The sequence below is a fragment of the Euleptes europaea genome, chromosome 4 (assembly GCF_029931775.1).
Source record: "Euleptes europaea isolate rEulEur1 chromosome 4, rEulEur1.hap1, whole genome shotgun sequence".
In the NCBI taxonomy this organism is placed as follows: Eukaryota; Metazoa; Chordata; class Lepidosauria; order Squamata; family Sphaerodactylidae; genus Euleptes; species Euleptes europaea.
The window spans coordinates 51,972,563-51,995,659 of record NC_079315.1 but is presented as its reverse complement, the minus strand read 5'-3'; the positions used below and the strand labels follow the sequence as shown (position 1 = coordinate 51,995,659).

Below are 23,097 nucleotides of genomic sequence, written 5' to 3'. Positions count from 1 at the left end.
AACTCACATCCACCTTGAATAGAGGCTATTCCTGTCCGCGGGAGGGGGCGGATCGCCAACTAGAGATCTGCCTGGACCCACGAAGGGCCAGACCAAATGATTTCACTGGCCTTAAACAGCCCCCGGCCTGACATTCCCCACCCCTGCCCTAAGGGATGATGGGTTAACTGGTCAAGATAATCTACATGGTGGTATGCTAAAACCTGACAGTGAGAGTCAGGAAATGACAGTTGTTTAAGGAGATCCAAGGGGAAATGTGCATACCAAGGGCATTCAGGAGAAGGAAGCAAAGTATAGGTGCTGGAGCTGGAGTGCTTGGTGTTAAATAAGGACATCGTGAGCATTTCAGAAACTTGTTGGGACAGAGAAAATTAGTGGGATATGCATGTCCCTGGATCTAAACTACACAGGAAGGACAAGGGTACTGCCCTAACACTTACCAATTTTACACAAACACTTCCCTCAGTTATTAGGGAATCAAAGCAGCAAACGTGTACATCTGATCTTTGCTACCCAAAAGACTGGATGGAGTTGGGGTCTTGGAATGCATACTCCTTGATGGGCATGAAGTGCCATCAAGTCACAGGCAATTTATGGCAACTCCATGGGGTTTTCAAGGCAAGAGACATTCAGAGATGGGTTGTTATTGCATGCCTATGCATAGCAACCCTGGACTTTCTTGGTGGTCTCCCATCCAAGTACAAACCAGGGCCAATACAGATTTGCATCCGAGATCTAATGAGATCAGGCTAGCCAGGGCCATTCAGGTCACAGCATGCTCCTTGATACATGCCCCAGTTCCCAATAGACCTCAAAGAATTCTTTCAGTTGTAAAAGTGTGGGATGTGGGGACTAACTTCACCACAAGAACTGTGAGGAATCAAGGAACTGACAGTTTATTGCAGTGAATAGGCATAGGCATAAAGAATCCAGTGTCCTCTTCCTTTTCACTGAGTTCCTTCCCCTTCAAAACTCTCTGTGTGTCCCAGCTACTTGTATAGACCTAATGGGCTTAGTTAATGGATCTGTGGGATCAAGAAGTAACAACCTGTTCATCCGATTTACAGGGTTTCATGTTCAAGGCACATTCTATAAATGGATTCAAAAATGATCTGAGATTCTATATGGCTTGTATGTGAAAGAAGAATAAAGAAAACATCATATAGAAGATCAAGATTCTTATGACTGGATGTTGGTAAGCATACCACTCACAAGGACACTATAAAAGTTCAGAAAACTGCAACTGGAAGAAGAAATGTTAAGTAGAAGGTTAGGAGTGCAGAGTGAATGCAGCATGACTGCTTTTTTCCTCTTGGGGATCATGTTAATATCAGGTTCAGCAAAACTGAAAAGAAACAGCCTTCTTGGTGTGGCTTCAAAAGTGTGAAACTCCCTCCCTCAGGATATTCATCTGTCCCCTTCCATCAATGTCTTCTGCTGGTAGTCAGGAAGGGGCAGGGCCACAGATCTATAGCATTATACCGTATTGAAGTCCCTCACCTCCCCATCGCTGCCCTCCTCAGGCTCCACCCCCAAAATCTCCAGGTATTTCCCAACCCAGAGCCGACAGCCCTAAGTGAAGCAGGTTTGTATAAAAAAGGAGACAATATTCTTCTGGGCTAAATGAAGTTAAATGACTTTCCAAGTGTTATATATTTATTTACAGCATTTGTATATTGTCCTTCATCCCAAACAGGGCCATGAAGGCAGCTAGCAGTTAAAAGGACAACACTATAAAACACATAACATCAGTTAAAAGCAAAAATAAAACATGTATAAAAACAACAATTAAAACATAGGGCTGGAAGGAGAGATCACTGAGGGAACCAGAAGACATTGATGGAAGGGGACAGAGGAATATCCTTTAGGAGTGAGTTCCACAGTTTTGATGCCACAACCAAGAAGGCTGTCTCTTTTCAGTTCTGCTGAATCTGATGTTAACATCGTCATATCCTTCCATTTCTATATTGCAACATCTGTGCTGTCCAATTAGTCTGCGAGTGGAACACTCAGAAAAATATGTAATGAAAATGCTCATATTCCAAACAATGTTTTTTCTTCTCCAGTTTTCACAAAATTCCACCCCAAAAGGTCATATATTGAACAAAACACAGCTGTCTGGCTGGCCCACAAATTATCCATCATTCAGAGGCTAACCAAACCCCATTCCAAATTTTGTGCAGCTTAAGATAAATGTGAGTCCAATGATTCATCTAAAACTCACATTCTAATTTAATGAACAATGAGAACACAATTTACAGCTGAGGGAGCATCAATGTTTTTATATTTTAAAGAGAATTATCACATTTTTTGTGTTTTCCATCTTTAAGATGTCAAATATTGTTGCCATTGAGCCATAGCTAATCTATAGGGTAGATAATGAAAGGAATTGGTCTTAGATTTTTCCAGATACTTCCATGTATTATTCTTTATTTTGCATATCACAGCACTCTACCCAAACTGAGAGAACATTCCAAGCAGTCCAACACACCAGGTTAGCTGGGGTAAGGGTATATATTTGACAATCCACTTCCACAAGTGTAATTGTACTATTTGATTTATGTTAAGAAAACATCATATTCAAACAAGTATTTCCACTTTGCAAGACTTACCAGTGTTGACAATGAAACATCAATTTCTTAACTTGCATCAGTGCAGAATGCAACAATTCATGTAAAAATTTCAAAGCACAACAACGAACAGCACTGAGTTGGGGATGGATTCTCAACTAAACTTCATGACATTTGTTGTAGTGAATGCAATAACTCAATTATGTGGTGTTGTGACCCTAGCCTCTCATACCTAGCTCCCCTGGCATACATGGACTAGTGTGCAGGACTAAGGGACTATGCAGAGAGCCTACAACGCAGCAAGCCAAGGCATGGAAGTGACCTAGACACTACCCCGGACCAAACTGTATGGAGCCAGCAGGACTCTGCAGATGGCAAGCAGTGCTATGGATCCAGGAAAGGAAATGACCTGAACCTCACCTTGGATGTGGCTGCACAGTAGTGGAGTAAAAGACTGACCTCCAGCCTCGCCTGCACCCCCCCTTGAGCTTCAGAAGAGCTGCTCCCTTCCAGACAATGGGCAGGACATTGGTATGTTTGCATAACCATCAATGTGGCCATCCTATCAAGATCTGCCTGATGACCAGAGCAAGAGAACAATGGCGCTCCCCTGTCACACCTTGAATTCCTTCCCTGGGATAGAGACCAGGCTAATCCCATCTTCTAATTCCTCCTCTTCACACCCTGACGTTCCTGACAGCTGCCTAATATCAGTAATCACTTGATACTTGCCAGCCATCAACAATCCTATCACATTCTAATTAACTTAGCTCCCATCCTTTCTCCCTACAACACCCTACAACACCCTAATACTTGAGAAGCAATCTTACCTTTGTGCACCCAAGAAAACCTAGCCAGTGAGTCACCCTGCCTCAAGGCAGAATTTTACTATAAATATTGCCACCCCCCAGTGGCCATTTGCTACTCATTTTCTTGGATCCAAACGACTGCCCCGTGCCATAGTACGGTCTCCTCATTGCAAAGCGCTGGCCACTGAGCGATCCTATTCTGCTGCAGCCTCTCTTCTTGACCTCCTCAGAAGACCTAGGAAGGTAGCTATAGAATCCAATTACCCTATCCCTATTAGGACTCTGCATGTGTGTTTGATTTGTTTTCTCGCTTTCTGTGTGTTGTACCCCCTTTCAATTCCCCTAAATAAAACCAACCTGTTTTAGATTTGAATTGCTTCCTGTTCAGTTTATTCCTCTGGTTTGCTCATCCCCCATAAACAAAGGTTTAAGATCCACTTTAAATCAAGGCTCTCGTTACTGCTCTAAATTCCGTCTCCAATTGGCTAATTTCCCCCATTAAATATTGCAGACCCCCCCAGCATTCCCCATAACAGAGTGTGAAGTAACACTTTCTTTAGTCATAATTAACTTAGTACTAATTGACCTCATTGTGTGATCCCAAGTTCTAGGAGTATGAGAGGGAGATAAATTTTATTAGCACTCATGCATTTTAATATGAAGTTTATGGATTACTTGATTTAATCAAAACACAACTTTGTTTCAGTGGGTAAGCCAATGACAATAGCTAATTATCCTATTATTCAAATTAAGGTGAACCTCCTTAATACACAGAGGAAATATTGTTCAACTTGTCCTCATCCTGCAGAATAAGGAAATACGTTTTACTCTCTCTCTAATAAGAACTGTCTTCAGCTTTTCTTGGTCACCCTCAGCTTGGGAAAAGTATGGCCCAGTTATGTAGGCATAGCTGTGCCATGTCTTGTGGCAATGGAAGGAAACCCACAAGGACTTGCAAGGAACACTTAACTTTCCCTTGTATTCTCTTTTCTGCACTGAATTTCATGGAATGGTGGCTATTGAATAGTAGGAAGTAGCTATGCCTGGCTGAGTCACACAAGTCGGGTGGTATAAAGTCACCCCATGGTTGCTGCTGGACCTGACTGATGAGTTTCCCTCAAAGGCCTTTTCCCACTACTTTTACAGACAGATACTAAGGCTGGCTATATTGTTATAGTTATACACTGAGAGCATCCATTTCTTAAAGCTACTGCTCTCCTTTTATCATTTTAGGTCTTTTAACCTCCCCAATGTATTTTTGTTAAGATTTCAGATTTTTCTGCAAGTCTGGGACTTTTTCAGGTTTGTAGAAAGATCTGTCTTGTCTGTTCATAGCGCCAATCTCTGGATATAAGTATCCAAAAATTTGGCCACGTTGAGAATTGCCTATATTGACTGAGCATACATAAAATGCAGAGGTTGATAGGTATTTGCATTAGGAGTTCATGGATGGTGATGGTGGGCAGAGCAACAGCAACCAAATGCTATTTCAAAACAGGTAATCATCTCTATTGTACTAACAACATTTCACTTAACAATGAACTAAACTTCTCAATATTTCCCACACATTCAAGTGGGAGGTCTAAGTACTCATGAACAATCAACCTCCAAATACCATGCAAAAGAGGTTATGTATATTAGCTTACGAATAAGTGAAAAACGAGTAGATGCACGGCTATTTTTTTTTCTCATATCACATGTAGTTGCTTTACTTTTTGACACAAGTGACATATGAGGCATCATTGGCATGTTTTTGGATTAATAACAAGTGGATAATTAATGTAAGTCTGTAAAGCAGGGGTGGGGAACCTTTTTTTTGCCAAGGGCCATTTGGATATCTTGGACATCATTCGGGGGCCATACAAAATTTATATATATATATAATTTATATATATATAAAACAAAAAGTGATCAGCAGTGCAATCTTATGCAGGTCCACTCTAAAGCCTACTCAAGTCCAGTCAGCGGGGCTTACTCATTGGAAACTGTCAGTAGGTTTGTCCTGCAGATGTCTAGGATCTTAACCTATTGGCAGCCTACCCATTTTGGCCCAGAGAAACTATGAAGTACACTTTTTTTATTGAGAAATTTTACATGCTGCCTGGAACTTGACTTGGATGGCCCAGCCCAGCCTGACCTCATCAGATCTCAAAAGCTAAGCAAGGTCGGCCCTGGTTAGTACTTGGATAGGAGACCACCAAGGAATACCAGAGTCGCAGAGAAAGGCAATGGCAACTCACCTCTGTTCATTTCTTGCCCGAGCCAACAATGCCGAGGATTGAACTTGGAAGGGTCCAGATTGGGGAGGGGCACAGAGTACACAGAGAGAGATGTTGTACATTTGGTAGTCCATCCTGTAACTGGGACCTTCGACATGCCAAGCAGATGCTCTGTCACTGAGCCACAGCCCCTACCAAGCAGATGCTCTACCCCTGAGCCACAGCCCCTCTCAAGCAAATGCTCTACCCGTGAACCACAGCCCCTGCCAAGCATATGCTCTACCCGAGCCACAGACCCTCAAGCAGATGCTCTAACTCTGATCGTCAGCCCCTCTCAAGCAGATGCTCTATCCCTGAGCCACAGACCCTCTCAAGCAGATGCTCTACCCCTGAACCACAGCCCCTGACAAGCATATGCTCTACCCCTGAGCCACAGCCCCTCTCAAGCAGATGCTCTACCCTGAGCCACAGCCCCTCTCAAGAAGATGCTATAACTCTGATCCTCAGCCCCTCTCAAGAAGATGCTCTACCCCTGAGCCACAGTTCTCTCAAGCAGATGCTCTAATCCTTAGCCCCTCTCAAGCAGATGCTCTACCCGAGCCACAGCCCCTCTCAATCAGATGCTATAACTCTGATCCTCAGCCCCTCAAGCAGATGCTCTACCCATGAGCCACAGCCCCTCTCAGGCAGATGCTCTAACTCTGATCCTCAGCCCCTCTCAAGCAGATGCTCTACCCCTGAGCCACAGCCCCTCTCAAGCAGATGCTCTAACTCTGATCCTCAGCCCCTCTCAAGCAGATGCTCAAACTCTGATCCTCACCCCCTCTCAAGCAGATGCTCTAACTCTGATCCTCACCCCCTCTCAAGCAGATGCTCTAACTCTGATCCACACCCCCTCTCAAGTAGATGCTCTGCCACTGACCCCCAGTTCGGGCGCACCAGCCAGGGGATCAAGCAGGGAGAGGCTGTGCAGGGGGCTCTTGGCAGCCGTATGGGAAGCGTGCGCGCCAGCCAGCCAGGGGTTCAAGTGGGGAGGGGCCATGCAGGAGGGTCTTGGCTGCTGCGCGGGGAGCGCGCGCCAGCTGGGGGTTCAAGCGGGGAGGGGCTGTGCAGGAGGCCCTTGGCAGCCACAAGGGAAGTGTGCGCGCCAGCCAGCCGGGGGTTCAAGCGGGGAGGGGCCGTGCAGGGGGCTCTCGGCGGCTGTGTGAGAAGCGTTCACACCAGCCAGCTGGGGGTTCAAGCGGGGAGGGTCCGTGCAGGGGGCTCTCGGCGGCTGTCCGAGAAGCGTTCACACCAGCCAGCCGGGGGTTCAAGCGGGGAGGGTCCGTGCAGGGGGCTCTCGGGAACCGTGCGTACCAGCCAGCCAGGGGTTCAAGCGGGGAGGGGCTGTGCAGGGGGCCCTTGGCGGCCGCACGGGAAGCGCGCGCCTGCTGGGGGTTGAAGAGGGGAGGGGCCGTGCAGGGGGCTCTTGGCCACCGCGTGGGAACTGTGCACGCCAGCCAGCTGGGGGTTCAAGCGGGGAGGGGCTGTGCAGGGGGCTCTCGGACACCATGCGGGAAACGTGCACACCAGCCAGCCGAGGTTCAAGCAGGGAGGGGCTGTGCAGGGGGCCCTCTGCAGGCAGGCCGCGGGCTGGATAAAATGATCCCGTGGGCCATAAGCTGCCCGTGGGCCAGAGGTTCCCCACCCCTGCTGTAAAGAATCCTAAAGTATATTTTGTGGACAACAGATGGGTTAATTTTTGCTCCAGTTCAAGTTGAATTCTGAGTAAGATAAATATGTGTTATCATTTACATGTTTCGGCTTGTTGACAGAAAATGCAGAATTTCTCTCTTCCCTACTAGCTAGTTTAATTTTACTTTCTTTTAGTCAGGTTTCTCTTAAAAAACAGACTAGGCAATGCATTTTTAACTGAATTCTTGCTATTAGAAGCTATCCTATTAGACAGACTCTGATATGTGCATATCCTAATCCTCTCCTCCCCATTGGCCAGAAATCGTCTCCTGATCTATTAGCATCTTCAGCATTTTACATTCTGTCATATGCCTACCAATCTTACTAAATATTTAGGATCTTAAAGTCTAACCCTAGCTATTGTATTTGTATTCATGATGACTTGGCCTTCATGATGACTTGGCCTTTTTTCATCATGAAGATGGGAAAAAAAAGAATATAATTAAGCATTTGTGGAAATGGAACAGACCATTCTTTTCTAAAAGAAGATCAGGGCAGTATGCTATTGTTTAAAAAGGAGGCACAAGCCACTAAATGATTGGCTTTATAAGAAATTACTCTTGACCCATTTCAATCTGACTTCAGGACAGAACAGGACAGAAGAGAGATGGCCTTAGTTGCTCTGGTGGGAAATGTCCATTTACCTGCTGATAAAATACATGCTTCCCTATTAATAGGGCTTGAGGTCTTGGCTGCCTCCAACATGGTACACCAAACAATATGAAAGATGGTGTTGATGTTAAATGAAAAGCATATGAGGTATTTCAATCTTTTTTTGTCTGACTATGTGCAGAGAGTGGTGCCTCGGGATTCTGAATAATCTCTTTAGGGTCTGTCCTAAGGGCTGCCACAGGCTATTATTCTCCATGTTCAATATTTATACGAAACTTTTTCATGAGATCAACTGTAGCTTTGGAATTGAATATAATCAATATGCTTATGACACAACCTATATATCTCTTTATCTAAGTTTTCATAAGTGTCTGTCTCTTTCCAAAAGTGTCTGTCTCTTTCCAAAAGTGCTTGGCTGCTGTGATTAAGCTCTTTTAAGGTAAACAAGCTGAAATTGAGTTCAGACAAAATGGAGGTGATGCTGGTTGACAACACTTATGGCCTGAAAGGAATTATGCTTCCAACGGTTGACAGATAAAATATCTTTGGCAGTCAATCAAGTGTTCAGGCTTTTTTTTTAGATTTGCCCTTCTATGGGATCTGTTGCTAAAAGTGTTTTTTCCGTAACTTCATCTTGCACAGAACTTGGTTTCCTTTTTGCAAACAGCTGACCTGGCCATGCTGATCAATGCTACAGTAACCAAAAAACTAGACTTATACAACACTATACTTGGGGCTGGCCTTGAAAACAAACCAGAAACTGCAACTAGCACAAAATGTGGTTCCCTCTTTGTCAGTTGGTGCCAGCTGTAGTACACACATTATGCCTATCCATATTATACAATGGCTGCCAACATGTTTCTGGGTTGAACCCAAGGACCTGGTGCTTACCTTTAAAGCCCTTCTTGGCCTGGCACCCACAAATTTGAAGGACTATGCTCTTCACATTTGAACCTGTGTGGCAATTCTGTTCTTCCAGTCAGGGCTTGCTGGTTATCCTGTTAAGGATATTCTCTTATCCTGTTAAGGATACAGCCAGAAACACAGGGGAAAAGTTGCCAGACCTGATTGACAAGATAACCTTGTGTGTGTTTGAAGTTATAAGATAATTAGTTAGGCAAGAATGATGTACACTTTTAAGTGGACCAGTTAGCTATTGTTAGGAGATTATTTTTAAATCCTGTCATTATGGGAAGTTGAACTGATCGAGAGCCTCTTCTCAAAAGGGGCTCCTTGCCTGTGACCTGCTTATTTTGGGGTGAAGATACTTTTATGGACTAATGTAATTGCTCTCCTTTAATTAACAATGTGCCTTGACCTGGATAGCCCCAGGCTAGCCTGATATCGTCATATCTCAGAAGCTAACCAGGGACAACTCTGGCAAGTATTTGGATGGGACACCTCCAAGGAATACCAGGGACGTGACATGGAGGCAGGCAATGGTAAACCACCTCTGAATGTCTCTTGTCTTAAAAAACCCACCAAGGGTCAACATAAGTAAGCCATGACTTGATGGCACACATTTTTTTAACTATGTAACAATGACAGATGGTATAATCTACTTGATTAAGCCAGTGTTAAGAATGATGAATAGTTTTTTTAATAAAGCTTAAAATGGAAGCAGAGATTCTCTAATTGTATTTACTTGTGTATTATACCTGTGTGTGGGTGTTAAGTGCTGTCAAGTTGCTTCTGACTCATGGCAACCCTATGAATCAATGTCCTCCAAAATGTCCTATCTTTAACTGTCTATTTGGTTGCCTGAAACATGTGTTTGCAATGAACAAATTCATTGCATTCTATGAGTTGTTCTCCTGCTTCATTCCATGCTCCTAGACCAAATCTGCCAACAACATTTGATTCTGCGTTGTTTCCTACTTTTGTGTTCCAATCACCTATGATTATCAGCACATCTTGTTTAGGTGTGTGAGCAATTTCTTCCTGAACACTTGCATAAAAACTTTCAGTTTCTGCCTTATCAGCATCTCTCTCTGTGTGTGTGTGTGTGTGGCTACCCCTTTTTGGGGTTTTCATGGCAAGAGACTAACAGAGGTGGTTTGCCAGTGCCTTCCTCTGCATAGCAACCCTGGTATTCCTTGGTGGTCTCCCATCCAAATACTAACCAGGGCTGACCCTGCTTAGCTTCTGAGATCTGACAAGATCAGGCTAGCCTGGGCCATCCAGGTCAGGACCATCAGCATTTGTAGTGGGGCATAAACATGAATGATGGTTATGTTGATAGGCTTTCCCTGAAGTCTGATTGATACTATTTGGTCAGACTTTGCATTATAGCTCCTGACTGCCTTTAAATCAGATCAGATAACCTTTATTGGCATAATAATATTGATGGTCACAAGGTCAGAGATAAACAGATAATACATATCTAGATTAAAATTGAGTTTGAATCTTAACCTTAACAACTTCTGCCAAAAACTCCGCCACCTTCACCGTAACATCAGTTGTAATGTCATTCAGCAAGAATTGGCAAGTGGATGTTCTATAAGGGGCCATTCCTGACTGCCTTTGCTATATCTTGCTTCACTCAATTTCTTTTGCTTTTGTTGTTCCCCGAGTAAAACACTTTGTAATATTCTGACTGAAAATGTCTTAATCCAGTCCACTTTAGTTGACTTACTCCCAGGATTGAAATGTTTAAACATTCCATTACTTGTTTTAAATTTCAAGCCTACTCTGATTCATGCTTCTCACATTCCATGTTCCTATTATATGCATCAAACGGCTTTGGACTTTCCTTTTGAATACATTCACGTCAACCACTGAACATCCTTTTGGCTTTAGTCCAATTGCGTCATTAAGAACAGCACTACTCGTACTTGTCCTCTGCTGTTCCCCAGTAGCTCTTCCCCAGAAGGCCGGCAGGAGGCTGCAGCGGTGTCCGGGCCCAGCGCTGCCACTGCCGTGGTCAGGGACCAGCGTCCAGGCCTGCATGCCGGCGCTGGGGCCACTCACATCAGTGTGTGCCTTCCGGGCGCCAGTGGTGTGGGCCCCTGCACCAGCGGAGGCCAGCATCAGCCTACTAAGGCCTTTCAGCCCAAATTTCAGGAATGGGCTGTTAAAATGCATTAACCCAGCAGATTACAAACTGAAAATACTAGGGTAAAAAGGCCACAAAAGCCTCCTTGGGCCAAGAGGAAAAGTGGGATATAAATATTTTAATATACAGAATAAAGGTAATGAAATAACAATGAAAGAATTACAGTAATCCTGGGATATGTAACTTATATTTTGAAGCCCACAGGTTTAGAAAAATATCACTTACTCCAAATATCTCATTTGCTGAAATATCACATATATCATGGAGACATGTTTTTTTCCTTCATATTCTTGTGCCCCAGAAACTGCAACAGTACATTGGGATTCTAATACTGGGCCTACTACCAGTACTTTTAAATCCCCTGGAAGTAGAAATATGGCAATTCTCTTGTTATATGTTGAGGTTATCGACATTGTATTCTCATGATGACCCAGTTCCCAGATCTCTTTGATAATACCTTGTATCAAGATAATTTGTCCAGGAGATCTCACAGTCCCTGTATCTGTCAGAAACAGTGTCTGAATTGTGAATGCCACATAGACCTCTGAGAGCAGGAAGAAGATGATACTCCTCACCCCACAGGATTAAGCTGCCAGACTCAAGCTCAGCCAATTCACTAATAATGAAAGCCTGTCCTAAAGGCTATTCAACAATATTAAATTGCACAGTTCCAAGAGAGAGTGTAACTTTGCATTCTTGAGCACTGAGTTTAAAGGATAAAAATATATATTAAATCCAGAGGAAGAACGTTATAAATACAGAATAAAATTATGCTAATTAGAACTTGGCCTTTGAACAGATAGGAAACACTAATTATTAAGGGTGACATCCTAAATCTATAGAAATGAACAACAGTTAATTATTCTAATAGGACAGGACAGCAGTTAAGACAACACTAAGTAGGTTTATTAAGGTACATATTTTTTTAAGTAAATAGAGGAGGATCATGCTGCAAATGAGACCAGAATCTTGCTTTTCATTTAACTCAAGAAAAGCATATTGTATCAAGGCGTGAATTACTCATGAGAACATATACAACATACTATTTTAAACATTGTGACATGATGACCAGTATATCCTATTATCATTTCTTCAGGTACTGTTGACATGTGATACATTTTAGATTCAAAGTAACAATGATTTATTTAGGTGACTTAGGTGCCCTTACATTTTGAAATTTTCAGTTATAAGAGTGATTTGTTTCTGACCGCAAATACTCTGGCAATATAAATGCATTACACTATTATATAACTATTCTAAGTATAATATGTTGGTTCACACAAATTTAATTTTATCTGTAGACTGGAGTTGTGGAAAAACTATGACTGCTTTACAACTGAGATTAAGATGTGATTGAAACAGCCATTTTGAGATGATACAGTTATATTAACTTTTCTCCAAGCACTGCATTAACAATCTAATTATAATCACACAAATGCTAATCTATTCAAAGCAGAATCAGTATTTCAATTAAAATCCCTTATTGCCTCCATTTTCAATTTCTCATGCAGTTCCTTACGCATGCCTTGTAAGTTCAATAATAATAGTTTGACTTCTACACCCTTCTAAGACCACTGAAATAAATGGTTACCACTCTGCTTAAGATTGCACTGCAAATCTGGCATTTACAGGTAAGGAACAGAAGCTTATAATCGTTTTCATTACTTCATGTTTTGTTTGATAGGACTTAAAACCATTCAATTTTGTGTGAAATTTTCTTTGTATTCATCATATATGGTACAGAATAGTCTATAAACCATTCTTGATGTAGTAGACATATCTGGAATGTTAATTTATGATAAATGTTGAAGCTGTGTCTTAACATAAATGCATGTCAAGCTAGTAAGAATATACCTGAACATTACTGCAGTCCTCAGGGGGATACAATGTCTGCGATAAGCTCCTCCCTCCAGCCTTAAGAGACCTCTGTGGCCTTGGCACACTGATCTGATCAGAGCAGCTATTGCCCAAGGAAGTAACACCAGCTGAGGAGGAAATATCCCTGTGCTTTGATCAAAAAGTAATTGATCATCTGCATGGCAGGGTTCATGGAAGGAAGGCAGCATGATACAGCCTGATCTCACTGGATCTCAGAAGCTAAGCAGGGTCAGTACTTGGAAGGGACACCTCCAAGGAAGACTGCAGATGAAGGCAATGGCAAACCACCTGTGCTTAATCACTTGCTTTGAAATCTCCTTACTGGGGTCACCAGAAGTTGGCTGGGACTTGAAGGCACTATACACAAACACATGGCAGGGTCCGTACAGGATGGGGCTGACTTACCCACTGTCCAGGTGATCAGCACCTTCATTAATTAAACTGCAAGGCTCCCAAAAGTGGGGGGCACAAGTCCATACCTAACTAAATATCCTTGTTTTACCTCAGATACTTTGGAGCAAAACTAATTTATCTTGAGGTAAATAAACCAAAAATTCTCCAAATATTCAAAATCTGATCTCTAAGAACTTTACATTAAAAGTATAACTTAAATCTTACTTTGCTTCCAGTGCCAGTGCAATTATTCCTGCAGCCATAGGTGCAGAGGCTGAAGTTCCTGTGTGGCTGTCTGTGCAACGCTGTCTCAAGTCTGTAGTGATCTGGAGAAAAAGAGAGCATGAAATTCAGAACATGGTTGCTGGCATGAAAGTATGTTCCAGTTGCCCACATGACTTAAGGGAGGGTCAAGTACTGAGAACCAAACTAAGTGATACATTTGACGTAAGTTGGGTTGCACTTCCTTTGCAGTGGTGTGTGCCATCAAAAACAGTACTGAAAATCCAAAGCCGTGAAAACCATGAGTTTTATCACTGATGTCAGTCAAAAGATTGAATGAGTTCAATTTTCTATGGCAATATTGCATGGAAAATTAAATTCTACCCTGATATTAGTTTTACACTTTCTATGGCAAGAGTACTAGCTTTTACTGTGTTCATTCCAACAACAAAAGTAGATGCTATGTCTCAACTATACACACAGCAGCTGAGTAAGAATGAGTATGCTGGTCATGTTCTGGCTCATATGTGTCCCTTGACCCTGCCTCCTGCCTATATACATTTGCAGTACATCAACACAGTGTCTACAAGCTGTACAGATACAGGATTTATGCTCATTATTGAGAATGTTGCTTTTCAAGCATTCTCAATCACCCAAACAGTTTGTATGGATGTAGGCACTATGTCCATGTGAGGTGGGTGGCAGGAACAGGGCTTGCACACTTGGTTACAAGTACCCCCTTTGATATGTGTGAGGGAGGTTGCTGTACACAGATTATGTCATGTGCCAAGAAAGCACATGTTTAAGTTTAACCTTGTGTGTATTGTTTTAATCTCCAAGACAGAGCCCATCTGGTGTTTTCTGTATTTGTGCTGAACACATGTTTTAAATGCATGTTTTATTGTGTCCATTATATGATGAAAGTGAGAAATATGATATGGTCTGGAACAATTAATAGGTTAAAAATTTGGAAAGTAGGAGTGAATAACAAAAAAAAAAACCTTATATAGAAAAATCCAAAACTGCTGAGGGGCTCAGTCTCATATTTCTTGCAAGAACACCAGCAAAATATCATCATTACAGAACAAACTGAGTATAAATGTCTGGTAACACTTTGTTTTTGTATTATCAAGCTAGTCCTTCCTTTTCTCTTTACTCCCATTTCTTGTTTTAGTTTGCAAGTCTGAATCTTATAGATGTTTACTGCTTACCAACAGGAGTATGGATTGAATTTTAAATGATACAATCCTGTCTGAAAGATGATTTTTGTCTCAAGAATATGGTAAATATATAAATAATGCCAGTCATTAACAGTGATTTAAAAATAACCCCAAAAATTGAAATATTAGGTCGGATTCTATGTAAAGCCTTCACAGAGAAAAATGTTCTTTATCTTCCCATTATACAGCATGCCCCTGTGACTGAAAAGGCAATGCTTGGTGTTGAGGGATCCTCATGGACAACATACCATTTGGCATAGGGGGCTGCAGTATAAGGAAAAGCAATCAGGCAAAAGCACCCCTCTCTTCTGGCCACTTTCTTCATTGACTTCCTCCACAAACAATTCATAGGATTCAACCTTTACAGTCATATCCAAAGATATGCCAGTGAGAAAAACACATACAAAACCATGACCTCTTTCCTTATATGATGTTATAGGGGAAAAGTAACTGAAATTTAATGAAGAAAAGACAGAACATAGTGGCTTATTCCAGTAATAGATGAAGTTACCCAAAGGATTGTTATGCAGTGTTATTAGTTCTAAAATAAGTATGTATAATGATCTTTTATGTTTTATAAAACATGACTAGAAAACAATGTACAAAGCCTCTGAAAGAATAACATGAAGTACCAATTGAAAAGACCAATACTGCTGCCAGAAGAAAGTTAACAGGCAGCCAAGAAGATGACATGCCACTGTAGCTGAGTTATGCATGTGCTGGAATAACTTGGAAATCAGAAAGCAGCAAGCAGAGTGGGAAAATGATGTGAAAAGAAAATTTTGCTTTCTCAGCAAGGGTCAAGAATAAAACAAGTAGCTCATGACAAAGATAATGCATTTGTATTTAGGACCTTACTGTACAATATCAATATCAGTCAGAAGACTGCATCTTGTCTATTTAACATGGGTTTGGCCTTAAATCCTTGGGATATAAAATTTTGCCACAGCTAATCTTTGCATGTAAAGGACAAAATGCTTTGAACCTCCCAGACCAGTAGCCAGAATTTTGTGATGATGGTGGGAGCTAAAGGTACACAGTACTTTTACTGTGTCTGCATCTATACAATTTGATTAATTTTAATAAAATGCCATTGAATTAGGTTAAAAAATAAATGCCACGTTCTTGCCATTCATGCCACTTCCTATGCATTCATTGACCAAAACACTAGAAGGCACAGTAGGTTTACTTCTTACTGAGAAGTTAGATACAATTTGTTTTGCCGTCAAGTCACAGCTGTCTCATGGCAACCCCTGAGGGTTTTCAAGGCAAGAGATATTCAGAGGTGGTTTGCCATTGTCTGCCTCTGCATCATGATGTGTACAATACTTCCTAACATTACCCCTTTAAGTTAGAGATGTGGAATATTCCTCACTCCCATTACCAGAGCCTTGGAGAATCCCCATGGTTAAAACATACATACATACATTTGTTTATTACGGTCAAAGACCAGCTTGCACAAAAAGAAATATCATAAGTAATTAAAAACAAAATGTCTAAAATATGCTCAATAAAACGTAAATTTAGTTACATCAACTCTTGGTAAAATAGTATGTTTAACATGAAAAGTCATTGTAACAGCTTGTTCTGCCTTATAGCGCATGCCCTGGCACAAAATCTCACAACCTGATAGGTAATATCTTTAACAGAATAATCTAATAATAAAGTGGTATAGCTACAGTGAGAGAAAAAAGTATTTGATCCCCTGCTAAATTTGCCCGTTTGCCCTCTGACGAAGAAATGACCAGTCCATAATTTTAATGGTAGGTTTAGTGTAGCTGTGAGAGACAAAATAACAACAGGAAAACCCCCAGAAACCCAGAAGACAAAAGTCAGAGATTGATGTGCATTATAATGAGTGAAATAAGTATTTGATCCCCTATCAACCAGCCAGATTAGGGTTAGGGTTAGGGTTCTGCTGTTGACAGAAGCAATCAATCCATCAGATTCCAAACTAGCCACCATGACCAAGACCAAAGAGCTGTCCAAGGATGTCAGTGACAAGACTGTAGACCTGCACAAGGCTGGACTAGGCTACAAGACTATTGTCAAGCAGCTTGGTGAGAAGGTGACAACCCTAACCCTAACCGTCAACCTCCCTCAGTCTGGGGCCCCATGCAAGATCTCATCTCGTGGAGTTGCAATGATCATGAGAATGGTGATGAAGCAGCCCAGAACTACACGGGGGGAACTTGTCAATGATCTCAGGGCAGCTGGGACCATAGTCACCATGAAAACAGTTGGTAACACACTACGCCGTAAAGGACTGAGATCTTGCAGAGCCCGCAAGGTCCCCTTGCTCAGGACAGCACATGTACAGGCCTGTCTGCAGTTTGCCAATGCACATCTGAATGACCCAGAGGAGAACTGGGTGAAAATGTTGTGGTCAGGTGAGACCAAAATCGAGCTCTTTGGCATCAACTCAACTCGCCGTGTTTGGAGGAGGAGGAATGCTGCCTACGACCCCAAGAACATCATCCCTACCGTCAAACATGGAGGGGGACATATTATGCTTTGGGGGTATTTTTCTGCTAAGGGGACAGGACACCTTCACCGCATCGAAGGGACGATGGACGGGACCATGTATCGTCAAATCTTGGGTGAGCACCTCCTTCCCCCAGCCAGGACATTGAAAATGGGTCAAGGATGGGTAATCCAGCATGACAATGACCCAAAACACACGGCCAAGGCAACAAAGGAGTGGCTCAGGAAGAAGCACATTAAGGTCCTGGAGTGGCCTAGCCAGTCTCCAGACCTTAATCCCATCGAAAATCTATGGAGGAAGCTGAAGGTTCGAGTAGCTACACATCAGCCTTGAAATCTGACTGACTTGGAGCGGATCCGCAAAGAGGAGTGGGACAAAATACCTCCTGAGATGTGTGCAAACCTGGTGGCCGCCTACAAGAAACGTCTGGCCTCTGTAATTGCCAACAAGGGTTTTGCCACCAAGTACTAAGTCATCTTTTGCAAAGGGATCAAATACTTATTTCACTCATTATAATGCACATCAATCTCTGACTTTTGTCTTCTGGGTTTCTGGGGGTTTTCCTGTTGTTATTCTGTCTCTCACAGCTACACTAAACCTACCATTAAAATTATGGACTGGTCATTTCTTCATCAGAGGGCAAACGGGCAAATTCAGCAGGGGATCAAATACTTTTTCCCCTCACTGAAACTCTCTCTCTATCTGGGAAGCTATACAAAATTGGATCAATGAGCATTTTACATATGTCTTGATAAAATGGGCAGTGTAATAGAACATGTTCAACTGTTTCCACCATTCCAGATTGACATGGACAAAGGCGGATTTCGTAAGGGAGACGCGCATATCTCCCATCAAGAAGAGCAGATGGAAGGGCATTAAAACGGGCTAAAGTGAAGGCTCTCTGATATTTAGGGTGATCTGAGGCATAAAGATAATTTGGGGGAACCAAAAATTTAATACGGTTCTCCACTACTGGGACCGAGTGAGCCCTTGATCTATCATCTTGAAGGGCAATGTCCCAAAGCCTCTGTTTGGCTGTTGTTTTTGCTCCTTGACATCCAAGATTTAATAGGGTTGTACTTGATAAACCTAAACGTTGGAGTTTGTCCTCAATTAATTTAATCCATCTTGCCGAGAAGTTATCTGCAAAGATTAGGGGCGTTAAACCAGAGGAGGTGAGCTTCAACTATGGTTAAAACAAATAGAGTGCTAAATTAAGTCTGACATTGGAGGGAAAATCATAAAACTCCCATGGGTTTTTTACAAAGCAACTGTGGGGGGCCCAATTCAGAACAGGGCTGTCACAGGGGTAGGGAAATTTAACCCTCACTATTTAACCCACCCATTCTTACTATTTTCCTGACCACAATTGGACTTCTGGATCTGTTTCCCCCCCTTGTTTAAACACAACATAGTAACTATACTTTCCCTCTTCCCCAAAGTTGCAACTTGCACTGACAAAAATCTGTGGGGGATCCATTCATAAATCTTACAAAGTCATGGCTATTTTGTTCCTTAGCAGGAAGTGCAGTGTTGTGTTGTAGGCAAGCTGGAAGCATAGTCTGGGAAGCAGTCAAAGGTCATTCACAGATCAGACGAGGTCCAAGATATCAACACAGGCAAGGGCAGTCCAAGGTGTTAGTCAGGGTCAGTCAAAGAAGTCAGGATACCAGGAATCCAAAGTATTGCAGGGAAACAAAGCCGATACACAAGGAGGTTGGTGACAAGTTGCTTGCACAACAGCCAACCCTACTTGATGATTTAAGTAGACCTGGGGGGAACCAGCTGTTGCTTGTTATCCCATCTCAGCACTCCCTGCCTGGTCAAGCTCAATAATCTTATCACTGTCAGCAGGGAGTGCTCCTCGCTGGGCCTGCAGTCTAGCATTCCATCTTTGCAGAAGTAGCTGTGTCCTGAGTCTCCTGTGCCTCTGTTCCAGCGGCTTTGGGGGCTCTCTGGTGGCACTGCCTGTGGCTGGACCTCTGACACAAGTGAGTCTTCTGTGTTGGGTGGCTGCAGACAAAGGGAGGACCCATCGACCTGAGGCTACTCTGTCTGCAGCTGCTCAGCCTGCTGCTGCTCCTCTCTTTCACAGCCTTCAGCTTCAAGGTCTTCATCCTTTGAGGAAGCCCCAGAAGGCTGACCCATGACACACAGACACATCAGAGGAAATCAGATCAATTAAAAATCAGGGAGAACAGGGTTGCATGATCATATGGGGTTTTTTTTGCCACCAAGTCACAGCTGACTTATGGCGGCCCCATGAGGGTTTCAAGGCAAAAGACGTTCAGAGGAGGCTTGCCATTCTTGCCTCTGTGTAGCAACCCTAGAATTCTTTGTTGGTCTCCCATCCAAATACTAATCAAGGCCAACCCTGCTTAGCTTCTGAGATCTGATGAAATTGGGCTAGCCTGAGCTATCCAGTTCAGAGCTATGGTGTGGCATGGTATGACTTAGGCTCCCCCAAAAAAGAAAACTTTGGAAATGGAGATCTTACAAAACCTGGAATTGTTCAATTGCCTACTAGTGTGGCAGGTACATGACAACACACTGGAATATTGACAGGGAAATGGGGAACTGAGTGGAGTTGTACCTAATGATCCGTTGAAAAAAATCGAGTTTGCTTAGGGGTGTTCAACAAAGTACTGCAACATGTCTAGTAACTTCCCATATTTTCTATATAGGTCAACTTCATATTTTAAGGACCTTCCCTCAAAAAGATGTTACTGAATTAGGGATATCTAGTTTTAGAAGAGTCATGCAACTAAATTAATAGTTAAACCATGAGCCAAAATTCAATGCACAAATAACTGAAGTTATTGATTTCAGTGATTATGGCTAGGCATGATCACATCTATATAACGGCTACACTGATGAAAATATTATTGTGGTTACTACTGTTTCTACTTAGGGAGCCCTTTTCTATGGCTAATATATTATTAGGGAAAGTGCTATGAGCACCTCTCCTGCAGAAAACCTATTTGAGATTTTCAAAGGGACTTTACTAATGGCAGTTTATCTGGAAGTCCACTGAGATCTCTGACATGTTTTTAAATGTTCACCATCAAGACTGAGTTTTCTAGGACAGCTTGTATTCCTCACAAAGACCATGGGACCCCCAACAGAAAAGCATTTCAAAAAGAAAAACAGTGTTCACAATTCCAGGGAAACCTAAGAGTAGCCTCACTAGTTACAATACTGAGATGTGAAATTGGCAGGGGTATGAATAAGACATACAAGGGGATTAATGGGAAGGACCATGGCTCAGTGATAGAGCATCTGTTTAGCATGCAGAAGGTCCCAGGTTCAATCCCTGGCATCTCCAGGTAAAAGGATCAGGTGGTAGGCGATGTGAAAGACCTCTGCCCGAGACTCTGGACACAGCACTGACAGTCTGAGTAGACAATACAGGCCACGATCAGTGCTCTGATTCAGTAAAAGGCAGCTTCATGTACTATGTGCTAGTGTGACAAAGATGTCAGTCCACTAAGTGGGGTAGGGGCTGCACTAATTCTCCATCTTTTAACCAGAATAGATTTTTTTCCAATCTGGTCCAGCTGTTAACCCAATAACTGTTCCCTTAAAAAAAAAAAAAAAACCAACACTGCCCCTCTTATTGAAATCTGAACAACATAATACTTTTAATGCACCAGTACAAATTAAATGCACCATTTGCCCTTAAAAAGTTCATAATTACAATAATGATTTTCATGATTACTTTTTGTAATCATGCCCCTCTTATTGAAATCTGAGCTACATAATACTTTTAATGCACCAGTACAAATTAAATGCACCATTTGCCCTTAAAAAGTTCATAATCACAATAATGATTTTCATGATTACTTTTTGGGAGAAAGTGTGGTCTTATGTCTAAAAGAGAAAAAAAAAACTAGAATGCCACCCTTGAATATACACTCAGACATAGTAATCCTGCAAAACAGCAAAAGCTGCATAGTTTATAAGGATGAAATGTCCCAGCCTATTTGTATGCAGATATCCTAGGATAGGGCTATCAGCTACCATCTCGCAATGCTTTTCTACAAGTTACTTGCTTAGATGTAAGGTACTGGTGAATGACTTTTTATGCAGCTTTTATGAAGATGTTTAATCAGTCTTTCTTTGACCCTCTCTATCAGAAAAAGTTAGTTATTCAGGTCAAAAACAGCTGTTTTATTTGCTGATAACATCATCATTTCTCTCCCCCTAAGCCTCTTATTTCAAGATATTCCATATTTCATGTCTTGAGCCTGCAGAAGTGTTTGGAACATTTTTAGCCTGCTGAGGGCATGACAGCTTCAACTTGCTTGTTCCCCAAACTGAAAACAAAACTTTAATGAAATCCTGAGGGTACTATTATTTTATCTACTTTGGCACCTCATGATGCATAAATATGTTCAGTGTCATGTGGAATCATACCTGTTTTTCAAAGCCAGTGGAAGCAGTGACCATTTTTTTAATTAATGGCAAAATGCTCTAGTCTGGGACTACTAGTTTATTTCAAACAAAGCACACAGGACTGAGATGAAGGAAGCATCCAAAACATTTAAAAAAGTATTAAAACGGTTTAGTAATGATAAAGCCACCTCCTGCTCCCTGTGGCTTCAGAGATGCCTTTGCCTGCCCTCTTTTTCCTCCCCCCACCCCCAAAAGCCAAGCTTTTGTGTGGGCATTTGAGGAGCCGGGACTCTTCATCCATTCAGGGGGAGGGAGCCAGCAAATTTTATACACTGACGACTCCTCAGGGTTGGCACTTGCCATTTGGAGCTGCCAACTCACCCATTCCCATATTGAGCAAGGTGGGATTAGCAACTCACTTCAGGGTTATGAATGATTTTTTTTTTATTCTTTCACATTGGCCATGAAAGTGTTCTTTCCCCTTCTGTTTCATTTGTCACTTTCCAGAGTGGGTAATACTCAAGTAAATAGGTCTAGGTTTAGATTGGTTAGGCCCTCCTTAGGTTGGCTGGAAAAGTGTGCGCTCTTGGTCAAGTTAGGAATGGTTGGTGAGCACCCTGAGGCCTCCTTCCCTTCCCCTTGTCCTTTCCCCTTCCCTTTTGGTCCTGGTGAGAGTGGTGAGACTGCTGTATGTCTGGTGGCCTCCCTTTTACCATCTTTAGTCCACCATCATCATATTGGAGTGTAGTCAGGGTGCTATTTTAGAAGGAGAAGGAGAAGAGTTGGTTTTTATACCCCACTTTCCTCTACTTTTAAGGAATCTTTTATAATTGCCTTCCCTTCCTCTCCCCACAACAGACTCCTTGTGAGGTAGTTCACAGTGGGTAGCCGTGTTAATCTGTTTGCAGTAGTCAAAAAGGGCAAGAGTCCAGTAGCACCTTAAAGACTAACAAAAATATTTTCTGGTAGGGTATGAGCTTTCGTCAACTTTGCCCTCATATAGATTCTAGGAACACCATCTCTGGACCCACCAATGTCAGCCATACTATCTCAGGTTCATATTCCTGCTCATCTTCTAATGTGATTTATGCCATCACATGCCAGCAATGCCCTTCCACAATCTACACTGGACAAACAGGTCAGTCTCTTAGACAAAGATTAAATGGACATAAGTCTGACATCAGAAAACACAATATTCAAAAACCAGTGGGTGAACATTTCAACCTTCCAGGACATTCTGTTGCAGATTTAAGAGTAGCAGTTCTCTTACAAAGGAATTTTAAAGGGAGATTGGAAAGAGAAACTGCTGAATTACAGTTGATATTCAAACTAAAGTCAATGCATTTACCTGGGCTGAATAAAGACCTTGCATTCATGGCCCATTACCAATGCTGATTTCTCCACACCCATCTCTCCCCTGGACATCACAGACTCTTCTGCATATCACACCTAATCCAATCAAGCCTGCTATTGACATTTACATACTGTTCCTCTACTTAAAGACC

At 42.3% G+C, this 23,097-nt stretch overlaps 1 protein-coding gene across 1 annotated transcript in view; it reads right to left on the bottom strand.

Annotated features, from left to right (window-relative positions):
- The window catches only part of PCSK5 (proprotein convertase subtilisin/kexin type 5), a 341,064-nt gene that overhangs the window by 146,361 nt on the left and 171,606 nt on the right, over window positions 1-23,097 (bottom strand). The window contains exon 9 of the mRNA XM_056848984.1: window positions 13,496-13,596. Coding sequence (XP_056704962.1) covers window positions 13,496-13,596 — 101 coding nt within the window. The remainder of the gene's footprint in view (window positions 1-13,495; window positions 13,597-23,097) is intronic.